The sequence below is a fragment of the Biomphalaria glabrata genome, chromosome 1 (assembly GCF_947242115.1).
Source record: "Biomphalaria glabrata chromosome 1, xgBioGlab47.1, whole genome shotgun sequence".
Classification (NCBI taxonomy): Eukaryota; Metazoa; Mollusca; class Gastropoda; family Planorbidae; genus Biomphalaria; species Biomphalaria glabrata.
In genome coordinates this window covers 58,981,979-59,000,595 of record NC_074711.1, presented here as the reverse complement: position 1 = coordinate 59,000,595, position 18,617 = coordinate 58,981,979, and the positions used below count along the sequence as shown (strand labels likewise).

The window sequence follows — 18,617 nt, the reverse complement described above, 5'->3', positions numbered from 1 at the left end:
ACTCTTACTGTTATAAGAAGAAGATTTTTGGCGAGGGAGGGCCCGGAGGGGTGTAGCCTTCACATTAGGCTGCTAATTGCTCTAGTTATAGACAATAGTCACTACAGACTAGATCTAGCGCGTCTTCAGTCGTAACAGTGAAAGGAAAACAGTGCTAAGTGAAATGCTTGCTTGAGTCAAGGTCGTTTTCAATCACGAGGTCGCGCTTCACAAGTGGCTGAAAGGCGGTGTAGACGCGTCGTCACTGGTCAGCTCAATGTAACCAGGGAAAAAACGAAAATAAACACCAGGTATCGGGAGGGAAAGAACTCAAGGTCCATTTTAAAATTCAAGGTTTTTTCCCCGTTTTTTATGAAATTCAAGGCTTTTTCAAGGCCTTGAATTTAATATGAAATTCAAGGTGTTTTCCAGGTTTTCAAGGTGGCTACGAACCCTGTTTTAAAATGGCGGCTCGCGCGATCGGAACTAACAAACTAAAATTAACGGGAGAAAATGACCAGAAATTTAAAAAAAAATCTAAATGAACTAAAACCCTGGATTATAACATAATTGTAGAAGGCAAACCTGGAGGGGGGGAAAATCGGACCCCTCAAAACTCAGATTTCCGGGTTATTCCGGAAAAGTGGCACCCCTGGATGGTTTCCAGATGTTAAACAAAACGAAAAGACAGAAAATGATATAGTTATTTTAATATTAAGTTTGTATGCCTAACATATTGGTTGTTTCCAACATAGAAATATATTGTGGACATTTCTAGTACATTTGCTATCTCTAGTTAATCTCATAGCCTCCAGGCAATTCACTAAGTGCCCCTGCCCTTCCAACTTTTCACAGCCAAAAACACAGCTGTAATGTATAAATCTTAGATGTTATCAAACCAAGACATCATCAAAACTGACATTGTCATGTCATCAGCACTGCTGCAAAATAAAGTAGTTGGCATGTCTTAACTAAATAAATGTAGGTATATACAATAATACAAAGGTATCAAGAGTTTTGCATCTCACATAAAAAAAAAAAGATCATACATTTGAACAGTCCTGAGTTACTTATTTTAAATATAATTTTATTTCATTAAAACTACAAATACGATAATAAAGTCATTGGTAATATTACTTTCAGTGTAAAACAAACAAACAAAAAACAATACCTCATTAGTAATCTAACAGTTACATAACATTTACAATGTATTTTTTTATAGCTTACATACACAATGAAACCCCCCCTCCCCCCCACAAAAAACAACAACTTACCTTTCAAGCCACTTCCACTGCATGAATCTTTTGAAATACATACTCTCTAAAAAGTCATTGAAGGGTTCTTTGCTTAAGTATTCTCTCACTAATCTATGAATATATACACATTTATAACATATTTAAACACATTTAAAAAAATGTATAGAGAGTAAGAGAATGTATTTGATATCAAATTGCTCATGTCAATGTATAGGCAATTATAACATGTCTGTTATGATTATAACTTAGATGATACATCAATTTAAACCAAAATTTAATATACTGTTGACAAAAAGAGAAATAATTTCTTTCCTTTTTTATTTTGTGGCATAGATTTCATGACCATTTCATGTCTCATTTTTTAGCTTACGTAAACCATATATTAAAAAGGACAAATTAATATATTTTAAGTTTTTTTTCTTCTGACAAATCACTATAAGCTAGTTGTGCTGTGCATTATGGTAAACCATGAACAACTTATAAAATGTTGCAGGTCTAATATCTGATAATATTTATTGATTTTATTGTAATTTTTACAAAAATATATCAGAAGCATACAAGTCACTAAATGATATCAGTATAACAATTCTGAGAAACCAGCATGATAACTTCGACAAAATTGTATAGTAGAACTTAAAACTACTGCAAAGATGTAGAGGTGAAAATAACTTCAAAATGTGGAACATCATGCTTGAAGCATACTTCTAATTTTGACCAGTAAAAAGCCATAAAACTGTAAAGACGCACTTTAAGTGACTGCTAGTGAACATACAATTGTGTCACATTAATTCAAAACGAGACTGTAGCTTAGATATAGACAAACAGACAGTTGAGGCTAGGCTTTCATAGGAGCAACATCTTTGTTATAGTGACTGAGACTAGACAGTTCCTATTCTGAATAAACATTCATATTTGATCTACACCTGTTGATTTACTTTATTGTATATGTCTTGATCTTTAAGTCTGTAACTAAGAACTCAGAATAATACTATGTGTATAGAAACACTCTATCTTCTGATCAGCATATACTCTACAGACCCAGATTAGGCATATTACAAACTTGTCAGCAATTATACTTAATGGAATAGGAAAGGGAAGAAAGAGAAAAAAGTATGCCATGTACTTACTTGCCACATTCTTCAAATAATGGTTTACAAGACTTTTTCTGGCCAATAATATCTTTTATTTCAGAAATTTGGTTTCCATTTACATGGGTCACATAGAATTCAGACTGAAAAATAAAAACTCAAAATGCAATACATTTCTAGGCAAGATTCAATAAAAGAGTTTAACAAAGAATAATTGGAAACTTACTTCAGGCCGGAGGTATTTCTCTACAATCTCCTCCGCTATTACATGTCGTTTTTCTTCTGCAGTTATTTCATACTCTCTCTAAATTAAAGCACAATATTGATTTGATAGCTTATAACATAAGATAATATAGCATTCAATAAAAGAAAAATTCTAAAAACTTGCTTTGATGCATTAGATATTGTTTTGATACTCACACCTGGCCTACACAAATAAGAGAACACTTAAGAAACTTATAATTTTAAACAATAAAGAGTTCTCAATGAGTTAAGCTAAATATCATTAAGTGCTTTTAAGCCCTTTTAAATATTAAAAACAACTTTTTTTTTTGGCATGTGTAATATACTTCCATATTTAGAGGAAATGTAGTCATTAGAGGTAATATACTAATTTTATACACAGCTTTATTACTAGAACCAAATACTGAAAATAAAAATGATTTTTAACAAACAAAATGATCTCTCGACAATGAACTTGGTTACCAAGGCCCTGGTTAACAATAAATGTTTTTACTTTAAAAATTTAATTACTTCCAAAAACTTATCTCATTTTCAAGCTGTTAAGTTAGATTTTTCAATAATATATAAATGTGACAAACACAAAAGCTACTCTTAATGCAGGATCACTATAAAAAATAAGTTATTTTAAGAAGTCAATAGTTACCACTAAATTCAAGAAACCAATAGAACGTTGATATTGTTCTTTTGTATTGCAAAACTCTACAAATAGATGACGTCCTAAGGGTTGCTGGTCAAATATAAAATTGAAATCTTGATCTGCAATTAAAGGCAAATCATGCTATCAATAAGAAAACAAAACATGCAAAATAAAAATTTAATGGGAAGAACTGCGAAACCATTGCCTTATATCTCAACACTAAAAGGTTTAACTCCCTTTTTATATTTAAAACAAAATTAATTAATTAACACTAATTGATTAATTAATTTTTTGATAGATTCTTGAATTGTCCTCAACTATGAATAATTGAGATGAGTGGAAAGAAAAATATAGAGGTGAAGATCTTAGAGAGGAAGTGAAGATGGATTGGTCACACCCTTAGAAAAGATACCAACAACAAAGCTAGATAGGCCTTAGAGTAGAAACCCAAGGGAACAAGACATAAAGGAAGACCAAAAAGAACGTGGCGACACAGTATTCTAGATGAAGCCAAGAGGACAGGAAAGAGCCGGGAAGCCATTAAAAAACTAGCAGGAGACAGTGGAGAGAGGCATGTTTTTACTGAGGCCCTATGTTTTTTTAACTATATATTCCATATAAAAATAAAATTTGTTATTTACAACTCATTGAAAATATATTTGGTTAATTTTTCTATTGATTCATGTTTAGTTAGGGGCAATGAATAATTGTGCAAAGTTTCAACTTGATCTGAGAATGGAAAGTGCGAGAAATAATGTGCACAAAATTTGTACCAGACAGAGAGAGTAATTTGTTATAGGCTTTTAAAAAATTAATACATCTACACTACAACTCAATTCTAGCAACAAACAAGAACATGGTTTTAGTCATCTGCTTTAGTTGAAAAAGAGCATTAGCAACATTTTTAGCGGCCCCCGTAAGGGGAAAAAGCCGTTATTAGGTTTGTGCAAAATGTCCGTCTGTCACACTCAGATCTCGAAAACTAGAAGAGATATGAAAAATATTATTTCATCATTAAATGCGGCTTGAAAAGTTTAGGTGCAACGGTTACTTTTGATTTTCTAAAAGCAAACCGTTTAATTTATAAAATTAATTATGCAAGCGATTTTTTCATAAAAATACACCAATTCTAAAACAATTACGTAAATGTAAGGGAGGCAATGTTACAATATGCTAACAAAGATAGACAATTTTTGTGTATTTTCAGTATCACTAAGTCAAATATATTTTAAAAATGTACAGGAAATGTTTTCAACAAATATAAATAATAGTTATAAATGTTTTTTCTGGTCAACTAGCTGCTAAAATTAAAAGAAAACATTTCTGTTTGTTTATAAAGGCTAATAATGCACTTTGTATGTAAATATCACGCCCATTTTTTTAAATGGACTTTTTATGCAGCGATTTTCGTGCAGTAGCGTAACGTCGCAACATGATCAGGTGCTAAACCAATTCCTTAAACTTTTTTAAAAAATCAGATTTTATTTATTTTTTGTTTAATTCCCCCATCCGAATAAAAGAAGATTATTTTTTGTGCGTTTTGTGTGTTGGTCTGTCTGTCCGTCACGATTAGATTAACAAATAAAGCTAGAGGCTGTTGTAAATCTGTTTAACCTTTACTTTTTAATTCAGAAATATTGTAATAGTTTTAAGTATCTATAATAGATTGTTCCGGATGTTTTGTAAAAAACAAATCAATGCCAATGAATATTTGTTTGCTCTTCTAACGTATATTAGATTTTATTTCCATGCTTAAACCTTGCAAGAAACACATGATCTTTAATATATAGTTCCGGTTTTTTAATGTAAATAGCATATAAATGCTAAATAAAAATATCTATACTGATTTATATTTCATTAACTACAAAGTTGTTCCGGATCTTGTTTAATAAAAAATAAATTTTGTCAAATGATTGTTTGAAATCGCATAATTGACTAATATTACACTTATATTCTTTGACAGTACGTCACTATAGTTTATGTATCAATATCAATTGTTCCGAATTTTTAACTTAAAACAAATGTATGTCAAATAATTTTATTTTTTTTCAAAAATATCGACAATAGGTTATTCAAGATTTTAAAATAAGAAAGTAATTTACTAGAAACGATTATTGAAAATCAATTTTTAGACATTTTACAGTTAATTTTCTTGCCAAAACATAATAAAAGTTGTTTAATCGGTAAAGCATGTTCCGGATTTTGTTTCGAAAAAGAAATCGACCTACATTACCTTAATTTTCTTACAAATCGTCGCCAAAAATGATCCGAATTTTATATGTAAAATCTAATAAAAACGCTAATAATGTTTGAAATCCATCTTCTTATAAATAAAACAAATAATTTTCTCATTTACGAAAATTGGTTGTTCCGGATTTTTTATGAAAAATAGTTTAACTCTATTTATGTAAAATCGCACGTCACTCTTACACTACATTTAACTTTCTAACTAAAACGTTAGAAAATCTAATTATCGTTAATATTATGCTCCGATTTTTAAGGAAAACAACTTCCTAACACCAAAGTATTGTTTGAAAAAATCTCTATAAGACTATGGTACATGTAATTTTCATAACAGACCATCCCACAAATTTAATTAACGGCATTTGATTAATCTGGAATTTCTTATTTTCTCTCACTATAAATATATAAACATCCGGAACAATCTATTATAGAAACTTAAAACTAATGCGATGTTTCGGAAGGGAAATTAAATTTTAATCAGATTTTCAATAGCTTTTAGGCTTTTTTTTTTCTCGCTATTAACATAACGGACAGACAGACTGACAGAGAAAACAAAAAAAAGCGTCTTTAATCCTTTTATATATGTATATTAAGTCTAACTAGCCCATCAAATGAAATGCTAAAAGAACAAACTCGGTGCACCAATGTCTATGATCCCTCGAGAAGCTTCTCATATAGATGACATTTTTTATTAGTCTAACTAGGACGTGTGACGTAATGGAATTTTTTTTCCTTTGACGTCGTATGGAGTTAATTCTTTAAATGAAATGCTAAAAGATCTCACTCGGTGCACCAATGTCTATGAACACTCAACAAGCTGCTCGTATAGAAGACATTTTTAGTCTAACTAGGACGTGTGACGTAATGGAATTTTTTTCCTTTGACGTCATATGGAGTTAATTCTTTAAATGAAATGCTAAAAGATCTCACTCAGTGCACCAATGTCTATGAACACTCGACAAGCTGCTCATATAGATGACATTTTTTAGTCTAACTAGGCCGTGTGACGTAGTGGATTTTGTTCCTTTGACGTCATATGGAATAAATTCTTTTAATGCTAAAACAACTCGGTATGGTAATGTTTATTAAACCTCGTAATGTGACTCGCATTTTAAAGATAAACCTCGTAATGTGACTCGCATTTTAAAGACATAATAGCTAGATTTAGATCTAATCTAAATTTTTAACACTAGATCTAGATTTCTTTTTACACTAGATCTAGATTTTTTTTCTTACACTAGAGCTAGATTTTTAAAACTAGATTTAGATTTAAGTTCTAATTAAAATCAGTATATAATCTAGATCTAGAATTTCTTGGTCTAGTTTAGAATGTTTGTTGTTTTACATGGACGACGGGGGATAGGAACGGGCAGGGTTTGAACCTGGGACCATCGATGAATACAAACGACAGTCCAGCGCGCAAACCGCACTACCAGACAGCCATGATTTAGACTAGATCAAGATCTATAATTTTAATTTCTAGGCTTAAAGTGTAGATTTTTATTTCTAAAGTCTAGATTGTCAATATAATGTCAATATTGCAATGTTATAAAATACTAAAACTAATCTACTATTTTAATATTTCATATTGCAATTAGTCTATTAATTGATTATCTAGTGTTTTTTTTAATATAAATCTTATCTAAATTACATCTACATTATGATTATCCCAAATATATATTTTAGATCTAGATCTAGTAGATATAGGTATTAAGAGTGCTAAATTAGTAGTTTAATTTAGGTAGATCTTTATCCTCATTCTAGTTCCATTTCAATGCAAATGCTCATTTATCTAAAATCGCTCTTCTGACATATTGTACATATCCGGTAGTTGTCATTCCGTAATGTGTAGGTATATTATCAATAGTAGGCTATTAGTTTGTAACCAGTTTGTCATTAGATTAAGAGCAATGCCTGGTCGTGCGGGTAGCGCGCAGGACTGATTATCTCTACGGTCTCGGTTTCATACCCTGCTCGATGCCATCCTCAGTCGACCAGTGAATATGCGGATCCGACAGGGATCCGTCTCCCACGGGGGCCGCCTCTGAGTTTGTGTGGTAACACAAACTCTCTTTGTAATCTTGTTGTTTTATTAATTCCAGTTTTAACTCATTTGTCCAATAATTCTGATTCTTCTCTTTAAAATAAAAAAAAAAAAAAAAAAAAAAACGTCAGACACTTTGATACAGAAATAGACAAAACAATACTTACTTATTTTATTCTTAATATCAGCACACTGGGATATATGAGGAAATGAAAGTATCTGTTTCCATTTCTTGCTTTTACCTTTTCTTTTTCCACCTCCACCTAACAAAGCCAAGGGAAACAAATTAATTTAAAAAATCAAGTCTACTTTCTCTCTTTAATATGTAAAATAATAGTTCATTCCTATCAAATTAAAAAGTTACATCTGAAAGTAACTGTCAATAGGTCAATTTTAAATCTTCTTATCATGTATTGAACTATAAAAGCAAGAAAACACAAACTGAAAATCTGCCCCTGAAGTGGTCCACCCAGGCAGGTAAAAAGGCAGAATGAAATTCTCTTAAAGATAAATGACAGAAAACAATGGAGAATAAAGGTCCAGCAGACCAACGGATAAGTGAAAGTGAATGTGAAGTTAGATGTGAACCTGGCCTAACTGATGTCTAATAATGAATATCTAATTGATCTAATTGTTCTGTAAAGGGCCAATCTCTTATTCCTCAAGAATATAACATTTCCGTAAAAAAAATAATCTCTTTGGTTGTGTGTGCAATAATGATTGTGTTGCGATAATATGAAAACTACTTAATAATTGTTGTTTTAAATTATGTCTGACTTATATGCATACTAAATAGATTTTTTCTCTTTAAAAAAATAGTAAACATTTTTCGTGTGTATAGTATTTAGTATAACAGAACTTATATAGCTTAACAATACAAATATCTAAAAAACAATTTTTGAAAAAAAAAACCTACAACTGTTTGCATAAATGTATTAAACATATGGTCAATAGTCGTCTCCCTTAATAAAGAGCCTCAAGTGTTTGTTACTATTAATACTGAATAGTTGTAAAAGTGATATATTTTTATGAAAAAAAATGCTTGCATAAGTGATTTTAAAAAATTAGATTTTTCGCTTTCAGAAAAGAAAAAAGTAGCTGTTGCATCAGAACTTTGAATGGTCTAAAATATTGTGATGTCGGATTTTCACTATCTTTTCTAGTTTACGAGATCTAAATGGGACAGACGCACAGACAGGCCACACAAAAGTAATAGTGTCTTTTCCCCTCTTGGGGCACGCTAAAAAAACCCCCCCAAAACAATTTGATTTGTTGATTTGATTTGTTGATTTGAGGCACATCGGCACAATTTAGGCCATGTCGTGCCTGCAGTCCCTCAAGGACTACTCTCTCTCTAAACAACAAGAGCCAGATTCTATACAGTAATATAATTAAAATTAAGGTCTATTCACAGTTAAAATAGTAAAGGTAGTAAAAATTTAAATATTTGGTAAAAATCTAATGTAAATAGTGCATGTTCACAAATTCAGAAATCAGATCTTCGTAGATAGCCCCACTTCCCGAATAAAGCCCAGTACCTTCCCAGGGTCGACATTATTAAATAGTGTTTTTAGATTAGTGGCTCTAAAATATTTCGCCCTGACATCCTGGTATCTGGGGCAATCAACGAGGATATGTTCCACGGTGAGGCGAGAGTCACAGTACTCGCAAAGTGGGGGCTCCTCTCTCTTCAGTACAAAAGAGTGCGTGATGTAGGTGTGGCCAATCCTAAGTCTGGACATGGTTGTGCTACCACGCCTTGTCAGACCCTTAGATGTGGGCCGCCACCTGACATCTGCCACAATCTGCCTGAGTTTACTGTGAGTCTCAGCCTCCCATCGGTTCTGCCACTCTCGATAGGTGGCAGAGGCAATACTTTGTCTCAGGTCCGAGTAGGGAATTTGGGTTCCTGACACCGCATGATTTAGGGCTCTCTTTGCTTCTCTGTCTGCGGCTTCGTTTCCCTCAATGCCAACATGGGAGGGGACCCAGATGAAGGTGACATCCCTACGGTCGGCTGTTATTAGGTCCAACAGCTTCAGGCTCTTATGTACCAATGGGATGTCAGTCTTCATCCGCCCCAAAGCTTGCAATGCAGATTTGGAGTCGGAGCAGATTATAAATTTACTCCTTTCTGATGCTTTTACGGCCATAAGTGCAAGCAATATTGCGTGCAGTTCGGCCGTAAAGATGGAGCAGCCATCGGGGAGTCTACGGGAGATTGTTTTGTTCCGAAAGGAGCAGGCACACGCGACCTTTCCCTCCATTTTGGATCCGTCTGTGTAGATGGTGCCACAATCTCCGTAGCTCTCCTGCAGTTCCCTAAAGTGGACTTGTAGTATGCTTGGGTCTGTATTTTCTTTTTTGAAATTAAGGAGGGATAAATTTAATTTAGGTTTATTCATTAGCCAAGGAGGATTCTGAGGGGTTTCTATTTTAGAGATTTGGTCAATGGGTGGGGTTAAATTTTGGATGGGTTCTCTCATTCGAAGGCCCAACGGCTGTATGACGTTAGGCCTTCGATTGTATAATTCTACCTCTGTGGGGTTAAATATGGAGTCAAAAGCAGGGTTCGTGGGGTTGGATTTTAGCTTGACTATATACTGCATTGCAAGCTTTTTCATTCTTATATATATCCATGGGGAGTTCTCCAGCCTCCACATGGAGACTTGGGATAGGTGATGTACGAAACGCGCCGAGACAGAGACGCAGGGCAGCATTTTGTATTGGTTCCAGTATTTTTAGGTACGACTTCCTTGCTGCTCCATATATTATGGATCCGTAGTCTAGCTTGGATCGAATTAGACTCCGATAGAGCAGCAGCAAGGTATCTCTGTCAGCTCCCCAGTCCGTATGGCTGAGTACTCTTAGTATGTTTAATGACTTTTGGCATTTCTTCTTAAGTTCCTTAATGTGGGGGAGAAAATTAAATTTGGAATCTAAGGTGAGGCCTAAAAATTTTGTAGTTTTCACGACAGGGATCTTCTTTTTGTGTATAAATAGTTCAGGGTCTGGGTGGAGCCCCCTTAGATTACAAAAATGCATACTAACTGTTTTGGAGTCAGAGAATTTGAAACCATTATAGTTTGCCCAACCCTGAATTTTGTTTAAACATAACTGTAATTTCCTTTCTAAGGTGTTCATGTTTTTCCCATAAGTAAGAATGACAAAGTCATCAACATACAAAGAGCACTCTATGCCAGGGGACAGCGCATTTATGATGCTATTTATTTTAATGTTAAACAGGGTGACTGACAGAATGCTGCCCTGGGGTACACCCATTTCCTGGTCATGAGTATCAGAAGCGGAGTTGCCCACTCGGACCTGAAATTTTCGATCTTTCAGGAATTCCTCCACAAAACGGGGGAGGTGTCCCTTAAGCCCCATAAGCGCCAGGTCACGTAGAATGCCATGTTTCCAGGTTGTGTCATAGGCCTTTTCTATATCGAAGAATACAGCTACTAGATGTTCTCTTCTGAGTAATGCATTTCTAATATAAGCTTCCAGCCTTACCAGGTGGTCAGTTGTTGTCCGCCCCTGCCGGAATCCGCACTGGTAGTTTGAGATCACTTTATTCCTTTCCAGGTACCAGACCAGCCTACTGTTAATCATTCTTTCCATGGTTTTGCAGATGCAGCTTGTTAGTGCTATTGGTCGATAGTTAGCTGGGTCAGAGCCGTCTCTTCCCGGTTTAGGTATCGGTATAACTGTGGCTTTCCTCCAGCTGTTTGGGAAAGCGCCTGTTTGCCACACACAGTTATAGACCCCTAGCAGGACTGCCAATGAGGGTTCGGGAAGGTGCTTGAGGAACTGGTAATGGATTTCGTCTTCTCCAGGCGCTGTGTCATGTGACTTGTCCAGCGATTCCCTCAGTTCCTCAAGCGAGAACGGTTTGTTGTAGTCTTCATTGTTCTCTGACCTGAAATCAATGGGGTGTCTTTCCTCCCTGGTTTTGACTTTTTGGAACTCTGGCGTGTAGTGTGCAGTGGATGATTTTTCTGCTATTGAGGATGCAAGGCAGTCAGCTATTTCTCTGGGGGACGTGACAGTTCGTCCTTGGTTTTTCAAATGCCCTATTGCATTTGATTCTTTCCCTTTGATTCGCCTTACTGCCTTCCAAACCGCTCTAGCAGAAGTTTTGGCATCCAGACTGCCGACAAAACTTCTCCAGGAATTCCTTTTGGCTGACCGTATGGTTTGTCTAGCCTTTGCTCTAGCTATCCTGAATAGCTTTAGGTTTTCCTGGGAAGGATTCTTTATAAATGCAGCCAGTCGTTTTTTCCTATCACCAATAGCACTTTTGCAAGCTGTATCAAACCATGGTTTGCTAGGCCGTTTTGGATTTGCAGAGGTTAGGGGTACAACTTTCCTGGCTATACTTAGTAGCTTGCTAGCAAAGGTATCAGCTGGGTTTTGTTCATGGAGGATATTTTCTGTGATATCCTCAGAGCATCTTTTTTGGAATTGTTCCCAATCGGCCTTATTCAGTTTCCACCGCTGAGGTCGTCCCAATGAAGGGAGATTGTTAGTAATGATGATTGGGAAGTGATCACTTCCCCGTAGATCATTGCTAACTGACCATTTAAAATCGTCCAGAAGTCCGGGGACGCATACGGTGAGGTCAATGCATGTGAATGATCCAGTTCCTGGGTGCAAGTAGGTCGGTGATGCATCATTAAGTATGCATAAATCATGTTGGAGGAAGATATCCTCCAGCATACGACCTCTTGTGTCGGTATTGTTGGATCCCCACATGGTGTTATGGGCATTGAAATCCCCAAGGATTAAATAAGGCCGGGGGAGTTGTTTCAATAGGTCCTCCATGTCTGTTCGGTTTAATGGAGCGCCTGGTGGTAGATACAGGCTGCAGCAAGTGATAACCTTGTGAAGGGTTATCCTAGCTGCTACGGCCTGTAGTGTGGTCTGTAGTTCTACCCTCTCATGGGGGATGCTATCCTTCACAAGGATACAGACTCCACCTGATGCTCTCTCTGTATCCTCAACATTCTTGGTGTAAGCACGGTAGCTTCGGAAGCTGATGCAATCTTTTAGAAATGTTTCCTGTAAGCAGACAGCTACAGGAGTCTCAGAGTCCATCAGTAGCTGCATTTCCTCGTAATTGGCCTTGAGGCCTCTACAATTCCACTGTACAATTCTGGAATCCATGGCTTATTCTAGATGACCTACTTGGAGCTATTTGGCCTTGGGAGGCCCCCGGAGGGGTTTCCCTTTATTCCAGTGACCTTGGTATTTTTATTCTTGGGTTTGGATGGAGAGGAGGACAACCCCCTTTTGGGGGAAGTCTTTCTCTCTGGAGAGGGGAGATCCCTCTGGTTAGAGCGGAGGTTATTTCCTCCTCTCTCACCTCGGGCATCCTCTCTGCTTTGATTTCTCCCCTTAGGGAGTTGGTCAACCTCTAACTCAGTAGAGGTTGGGGTGTCTGGCTGGGTTCTCTGAGGAGAACCTGTGTCAGACATGATGTCTCCGGGTTCTCCCGGAGTATTGGTTTTGACATGCTGCTCAGTCTCCATGCTCTCATCAGCGAGCACAGAGAACCTGTTCTTTAGCATGACAACAGGGCTTTCTTGTTTCTTCAGAGGTGTGTTCTTTGGCGGTGTTTTCTTCTGAGTTGGGGGAGGAGGAGGGGGTGGTGGGGTCAATGTGTCCGTCTGTGTGGCTATGGATCTTCCTTTCTTAGCAACAGCCTGGGCGTAGGTCTTTGTCAAGCCGAATTGGCCCTTGGGTAGGGCCAGTACAGCCGATTTCGCCTGGCTAAAGGTACATCCGTTTCTTGCCTTGTACTCCTGCACGGCAACCTCCTGTTTCCACACAGGGCAGTCCTTGGAGTAGGCTGAGTGGCCAGCTTGACAGTTTGGGCATTTGAACTGGGCTGTGCAGCCCTTGTCCTCATGACCCTCTCCAGCACATCTGGCACACACAGTGTTCCTCTTACAGACTGCCGCGCCGTGTCCATAACCCTGGCACTTGAAGCACCTCATGGGGTTAGGTATGTAGGGCCTCACTGGAACTCGTAGGTATCCTGCCTTCACATACTCTGGCGGTGTCCTAGTTCCGAATGTGAGGATAATAGTGGCGGTTTTGACCTCCTCACCCTCCCTGCGCCTGGTAATGCGCCGGGCATGGGTGACTCCTTCAATGCCCTCCACTATTTCCTTCTCGGAACATTCCAGTAGGTCCCTAGAGCTGATTACACCTCTGCTGGTGTTCAGACTCTTGTGTGGCATGACTTCCACTTGGAGATCACAGAGTCTTCTGCATCTTAAAAGCCCATCAGAGTGTGTCTTGCTGTCTACTTCTACAAGGAGTTCCATTGTTTTGTGTAGCTTAGACACACTCTTGGGCTCTCCCACTACTGACTTGAGTCCCTTATAGATAATAAAAGGGCTCAACTTGGTCAGGCTTTTTCCCTCCTCTGTGCATCTAACCACCAGAAATGATGGCCAGGTGGCACAGCTTTTTGGGACCTCCTCTTTTTTATCGTCAATTCGTCGTTTCTTGCCCAGACATAGGTCTGGGGCAAGTAGTTTTGTGTGTGTTTTTTTGTCCATATATATTTTGGTTAATTCGGCACCTGTGTTCCCCACCCGCCATCGAGTCCAACAAGGGGACGGGCCATTCGGATGTCCAGAATGAGTCCGCCAGGGCTACACAGGTGCTATACTCAGTCAGCTGCTACATCGGACATGTGTCCGATACAGCAGCTCCCTGATTGACCCTCCAGCCACCGCCCTCCAGCATAGGTCGACGACCTATGCTGGTAGCTCGGCATGACCAGCCGGTTGACCCAGAGCGGGCCATCTGGGTCTCAGGTCTAGGGGAACTTGGAGCCAAAGTATTGTGTTGTTGTGGTTTATCCTCAGATAGCCACCACTCAAACACCAGGATCTCTTTATCCCCCCTTACCCGTCGCAGTCCACGGCAAACGGACTGGTCTAGGACGTAGTGAGAATTTAAAGTTAAGGAGACAGTGTGATGATCAATGAAGGCAGACTTAGGAAAAGAGGAGGCAGACACAATGATAGAAAAGAAGTAGGGCACTTTTGAGCTCCAAAAGTGCTAAGGAAAGAGGAGCGCAGTTTAACGTCATGTCTCGGGACGACCCCCCCCCCCCCCCAAAACAAAGCTTATTTTGAGTGTGGTTGTATCAATTAGTTTGGGTCAGTCCTATAATTAAATTTGTAATAAATATAGACTAACAATAATAAATCTGTGCGTTAGTAATATTTTTACCAAGTTTTTTTGTTTAGCGGATTTTCATGCATTTAGCTTTCTCAATACTATGATTCTATTAGTTGCCTGGACCAGTTGGAAAGAGTGGGGGGGAAAGAAGGTGGTAACTGTGTGATAGTTTTTAAAATGCATTTATATATATATATATATATATATATATATATATATATATATATATATATATATATATATATATATATATTGTTACGACCCTATTGGCGGCGCAAAAGGGTTAACTATAGGCTCAGCTGACACACCCGTGAATCACTCAGGTCAGCGGGGCCATGGACAAGGGACAGTACTACGATTACACGCAAATATGACCAATGTTATGGTCATGTGATCGAAAGCCTGCGGTACGAGTGACACAGTGTGTAAGAAAGCGGAGTTCAAGACCGGAGAGCGTTGAGACCAGGACTGTTAGTTGGCCATGAAGTCGGTCCTTGTCGAGTCCTCAAGTGTTATGTACGAGTCTAGGAAGAAATAGAGACAGTAGAGTTGTATACGGTGATGTACAGTTTAACATTCGTAGTAGCTTATTGTGTTGCCAATTGTGTCGTATTGGCTGTCTTCTACTTATTCACTCATTATTAAAGTACCAGATTATTGTGGAGCTCTTGTTGGCAGGTTCTTGATGTGTTGATGTGTTGTGTTGTGTTTAGCAGTGTTTACGGAAGGCCTGATTAAGGGAGAGAACGTAACACTGGTGTCAGAAGTGGGATCGGATCGTATCGGATAGGAACGGATCCGCTATGGCTACTATGAAAACGTTAGACCAACTCCGTGTGAAGGAACTGAAGGAAGAGCTTCGTGATCGAGGCCTGAAGACGAGCGGCAACAAAGAAACCTTACAAGCACGCCTTCGGGAAGAACTGGTGAAGGAAAGAGAAGATCCGGACACATATCTTTTTGAGGTCGAACCGGACTTGCTGGAACAGATCAATTACAAGATAGATGCCATGGACACCAAGATAGATACAATGGACTCGGGAATCAAAACGGAGTTATTGGCAATGAACCAACGCATACATGCTGTGGAGGAGAGAATCACCAACATTGACGAGCAGATGAATCAGAGGGTCGACGCAGTGGAGAAGGCCATCGACGAAATGAAGATACAAGTCCAACGCAAGCACACAAATGTACCAGAAGCAGATATGACGTCATTTGTACCTGAAGTCTCCGGGAAAATGAAGCCCCCCGTATTTGATGGTTCCGTGTCCTGGTCAGTATACAAGAAGCAATTTGACGCAGCAGCCAAAGTTAACAAATGGATCAGTGAGGAGGAGAAAGCAACAGCCCTTGTGTTATCCCTAAGAGGAAAAGCCTCCGAATTGCTACAGTCTCTACCGAACCAGCAAGACTTCGCCGCCCTAGTCCAGGCTATGGAACTCCGATACGGGGATGAACATCTGCAAGAAGTATATCGTGTGCAACTAAAGACCAGACAACAGCGCCCCGATGAAACACTACAGGAACTAGAGACAGACATCGAACGCCTCGCACATCTGGCCTACCCAACCGCCGCACAAGATTTTCTGGAAGTCATTATTACAGACGCTTTCATTGATGCCCTTCGAGACCCCGAGTTAAAGAAAGCCACCAGAGTTAGTGGTAAACGTAAGGCCAGTGAAGCCCTCGTATATGCTCTCTCATATGAAGCCGCCAAAGACGCATCAGGGAGCACTCATCAAGGCCGAAGGTTAGAAGTCAAAGAGGAAGAATTTACACAACTTGTGAGAAGGGTGACAGAGGCAATAGATGAACGACGAACAAACCAAGTACCAGAAAGTCAACCTAGGGTTCCTGTACGATGCTGGAATTGTGGTGAACTCGGTCATATACAAAGAAGCTGCACTAGAAGATTTGCACAAACTGGAACCCATTACAGATCAGAAAGGTATGCACGACCAAATTCTCGGGGCTACCAGGGAAACTAGCACGCGCCGGCTTCAAGGGGCGGAACCCGGCGACACAGAGAATGAGAGCCCCTGCAACCATCATCCCGGTCGCCGTGCTAGGGCAAAGTAAGAGTCTAAAGGTCATCGGGAAAATTGGATGTCAAAACTATCACTTCCTCCTTGATACTGGTGCCTCACGATCAGTCATCCGGTCAGATAAAGTGGACAATAGCAAGAAAACGCCAGTTAGGGCCTACTCGTTGAAAACAGCCAGTGGAGAACTGATGCCCATAAAAGGCCTGATCGACATAACAGTCGAGATCGGAAATCAGTCATTCAAACACGAATTCCTGATTGCTGACGTCACAGATGACTGCATAATAGGACTCGACTTCATGCTGAAATATGGCTTTTCTTTGAATATCGGCGGAGGCACTTTACAATGTGGGGACCTCGAAGTACCCTTGCTTGGCGACGAAAATGAAGAAGATGGCCGAGCCAGAAGGGTTACGTTGGTGGAAAATACAACCTTGCCTGCTAAGTCGGAAATGATCATTTGGGGGAAGATTGAGGACGACTATCAAACGACAAAAACCGCGCTGGTAGAAAGCTTGAACACCAACTATAACGGGATAGCAGTAGGAAAGACACTAGTCACGATTGGGAAAGACCAAAAGGTACCCGTAAGAATTATGAACCTCGGCACAGAGGAGAAACATCTACGGGAAGGAAGCCTCATCGCTGGTTGCCATGCTCTAGAGATGATAAGAAACTGCAGCAGTGAAAATCCCGACGGAATACTCAAGCCCAGTGAACCCCAGGTTACTAAACTTCTGGCAGAAGCCAAAACGATCTTGTCAAAAGAACAGTACACCAAAGCAGAACGATTCCTAAGAGAGTTCTCTGACATATTGCCATCTGATGAAATGGACGTTGGGCGAACAAACCTGATCCAGCATCGAATAGACACAGGAAACACTAGGCCCATCCGACAGCAACCACGTCGCCTGCCGCTAGCAAAACATCAAGAAGCTATGGACATGATAGAACGAATGAGGCAGCAAGGGGTTGTTGAACCATCCAACAGTCCGTGGTGTTCACCCATAGTCTTGGTAAAGAAGAAAGATGGATCCACTCGATTTTGTGTCGACTATAGATTACTAAATGACGCCACACACAAGGACAGCTATCCGCTTCCTAGGATAGACGACACATTGGACACACTTGCTGGGTCACAGATATTTTCCACCCTTGACCTAAAGAGCGGTTAGTGGCAAGTGGGACTACACCCCGAGGACAGAGATAAAACAGCCTTCTCTGCTGGTAATGGTCTCTGGCAATTCACCGTGATGCCTTTTGGCCTCTGTAACGCCCCAGCCACCTTTGAAAGACTAATGGAGCATGTGCTAAGAGGACTCAACTGGACCACGTGTCTTGTTTACTTAGATGACATTATCGTCATAGGCAGAACCTTCGAGGAACATATTGCAAACCTGAAGGAAGTGTTTGAACGAATTAGAAACGCTGGAATGAAATTGAATCCAAAGAAGTGCTCCTTGTTCAGAAGGACTGTCAAGTACCTTGGGCACATCGTGTCAAAGGAGGGAGTCAGCACAGACCCGAATAAAGTTGAAGCCGTAAATGGATGGCCGATCCCCGCTAATATCCAGGAGTTAAGAAGCTTTCTTGGACTCTGCACGTATTACAGACGTTTTGTGCCTAATTTCTCTAGCCTCTGTAGTGCCCTTCATCAATTGACAGAACCGAAGCGGCCGTTTATTTGGACAACGGAATGTCATGAGGCCTTTGGGAGACTTAAAAAGGCTCTTGTTTCATCGCCCATTCTGGCCTACCCGATACCAGCAGAGACGTTCGTACTTGACACTGATGCGAGCAATACCGGAATAGGTGCTGTCTTATCCCAAAAGGTAGATGGAACCGAGAGAGTCATAGCTTACTTTAGTCGGAGCTTGT

The 18,617-nt window shown here is 39.2% G+C and overlaps 1 protein-coding gene across 1 annotated transcript in view; it reads right to left on the bottom strand.

The window, feature by feature from the left end:
- Nucleotides 1-18,617, bottom strand: part of LOC106074042 (G protein-coupled receptor kinase 5-like) — a 42,094-nt gene that overhangs the window by 14,852 nt on the left and 8,625 nt on the right. The window contains exons 2-6 of the mRNA XM_056004642.1: nt 7,659-7,754; nt 3,210-3,322; nt 2,550-2,627; nt 2,363-2,466; nt 1,254-1,346 (exon numbers count right to left, since the gene is read on the bottom strand). Of these exons, the coding sequence (XP_055860617.1) occupies nt 1,254-1,346; nt 2,363-2,466; nt 2,550-2,627; nt 3,210-3,322; nt 7,659-7,754 (484 nt within the window). The remainder of the gene's footprint in view (nt 1-1,253; nt 1,347-2,362; nt 2,467-2,549; nt 2,628-3,209; nt 3,323-7,658; nt 7,755-18,617) is intronic.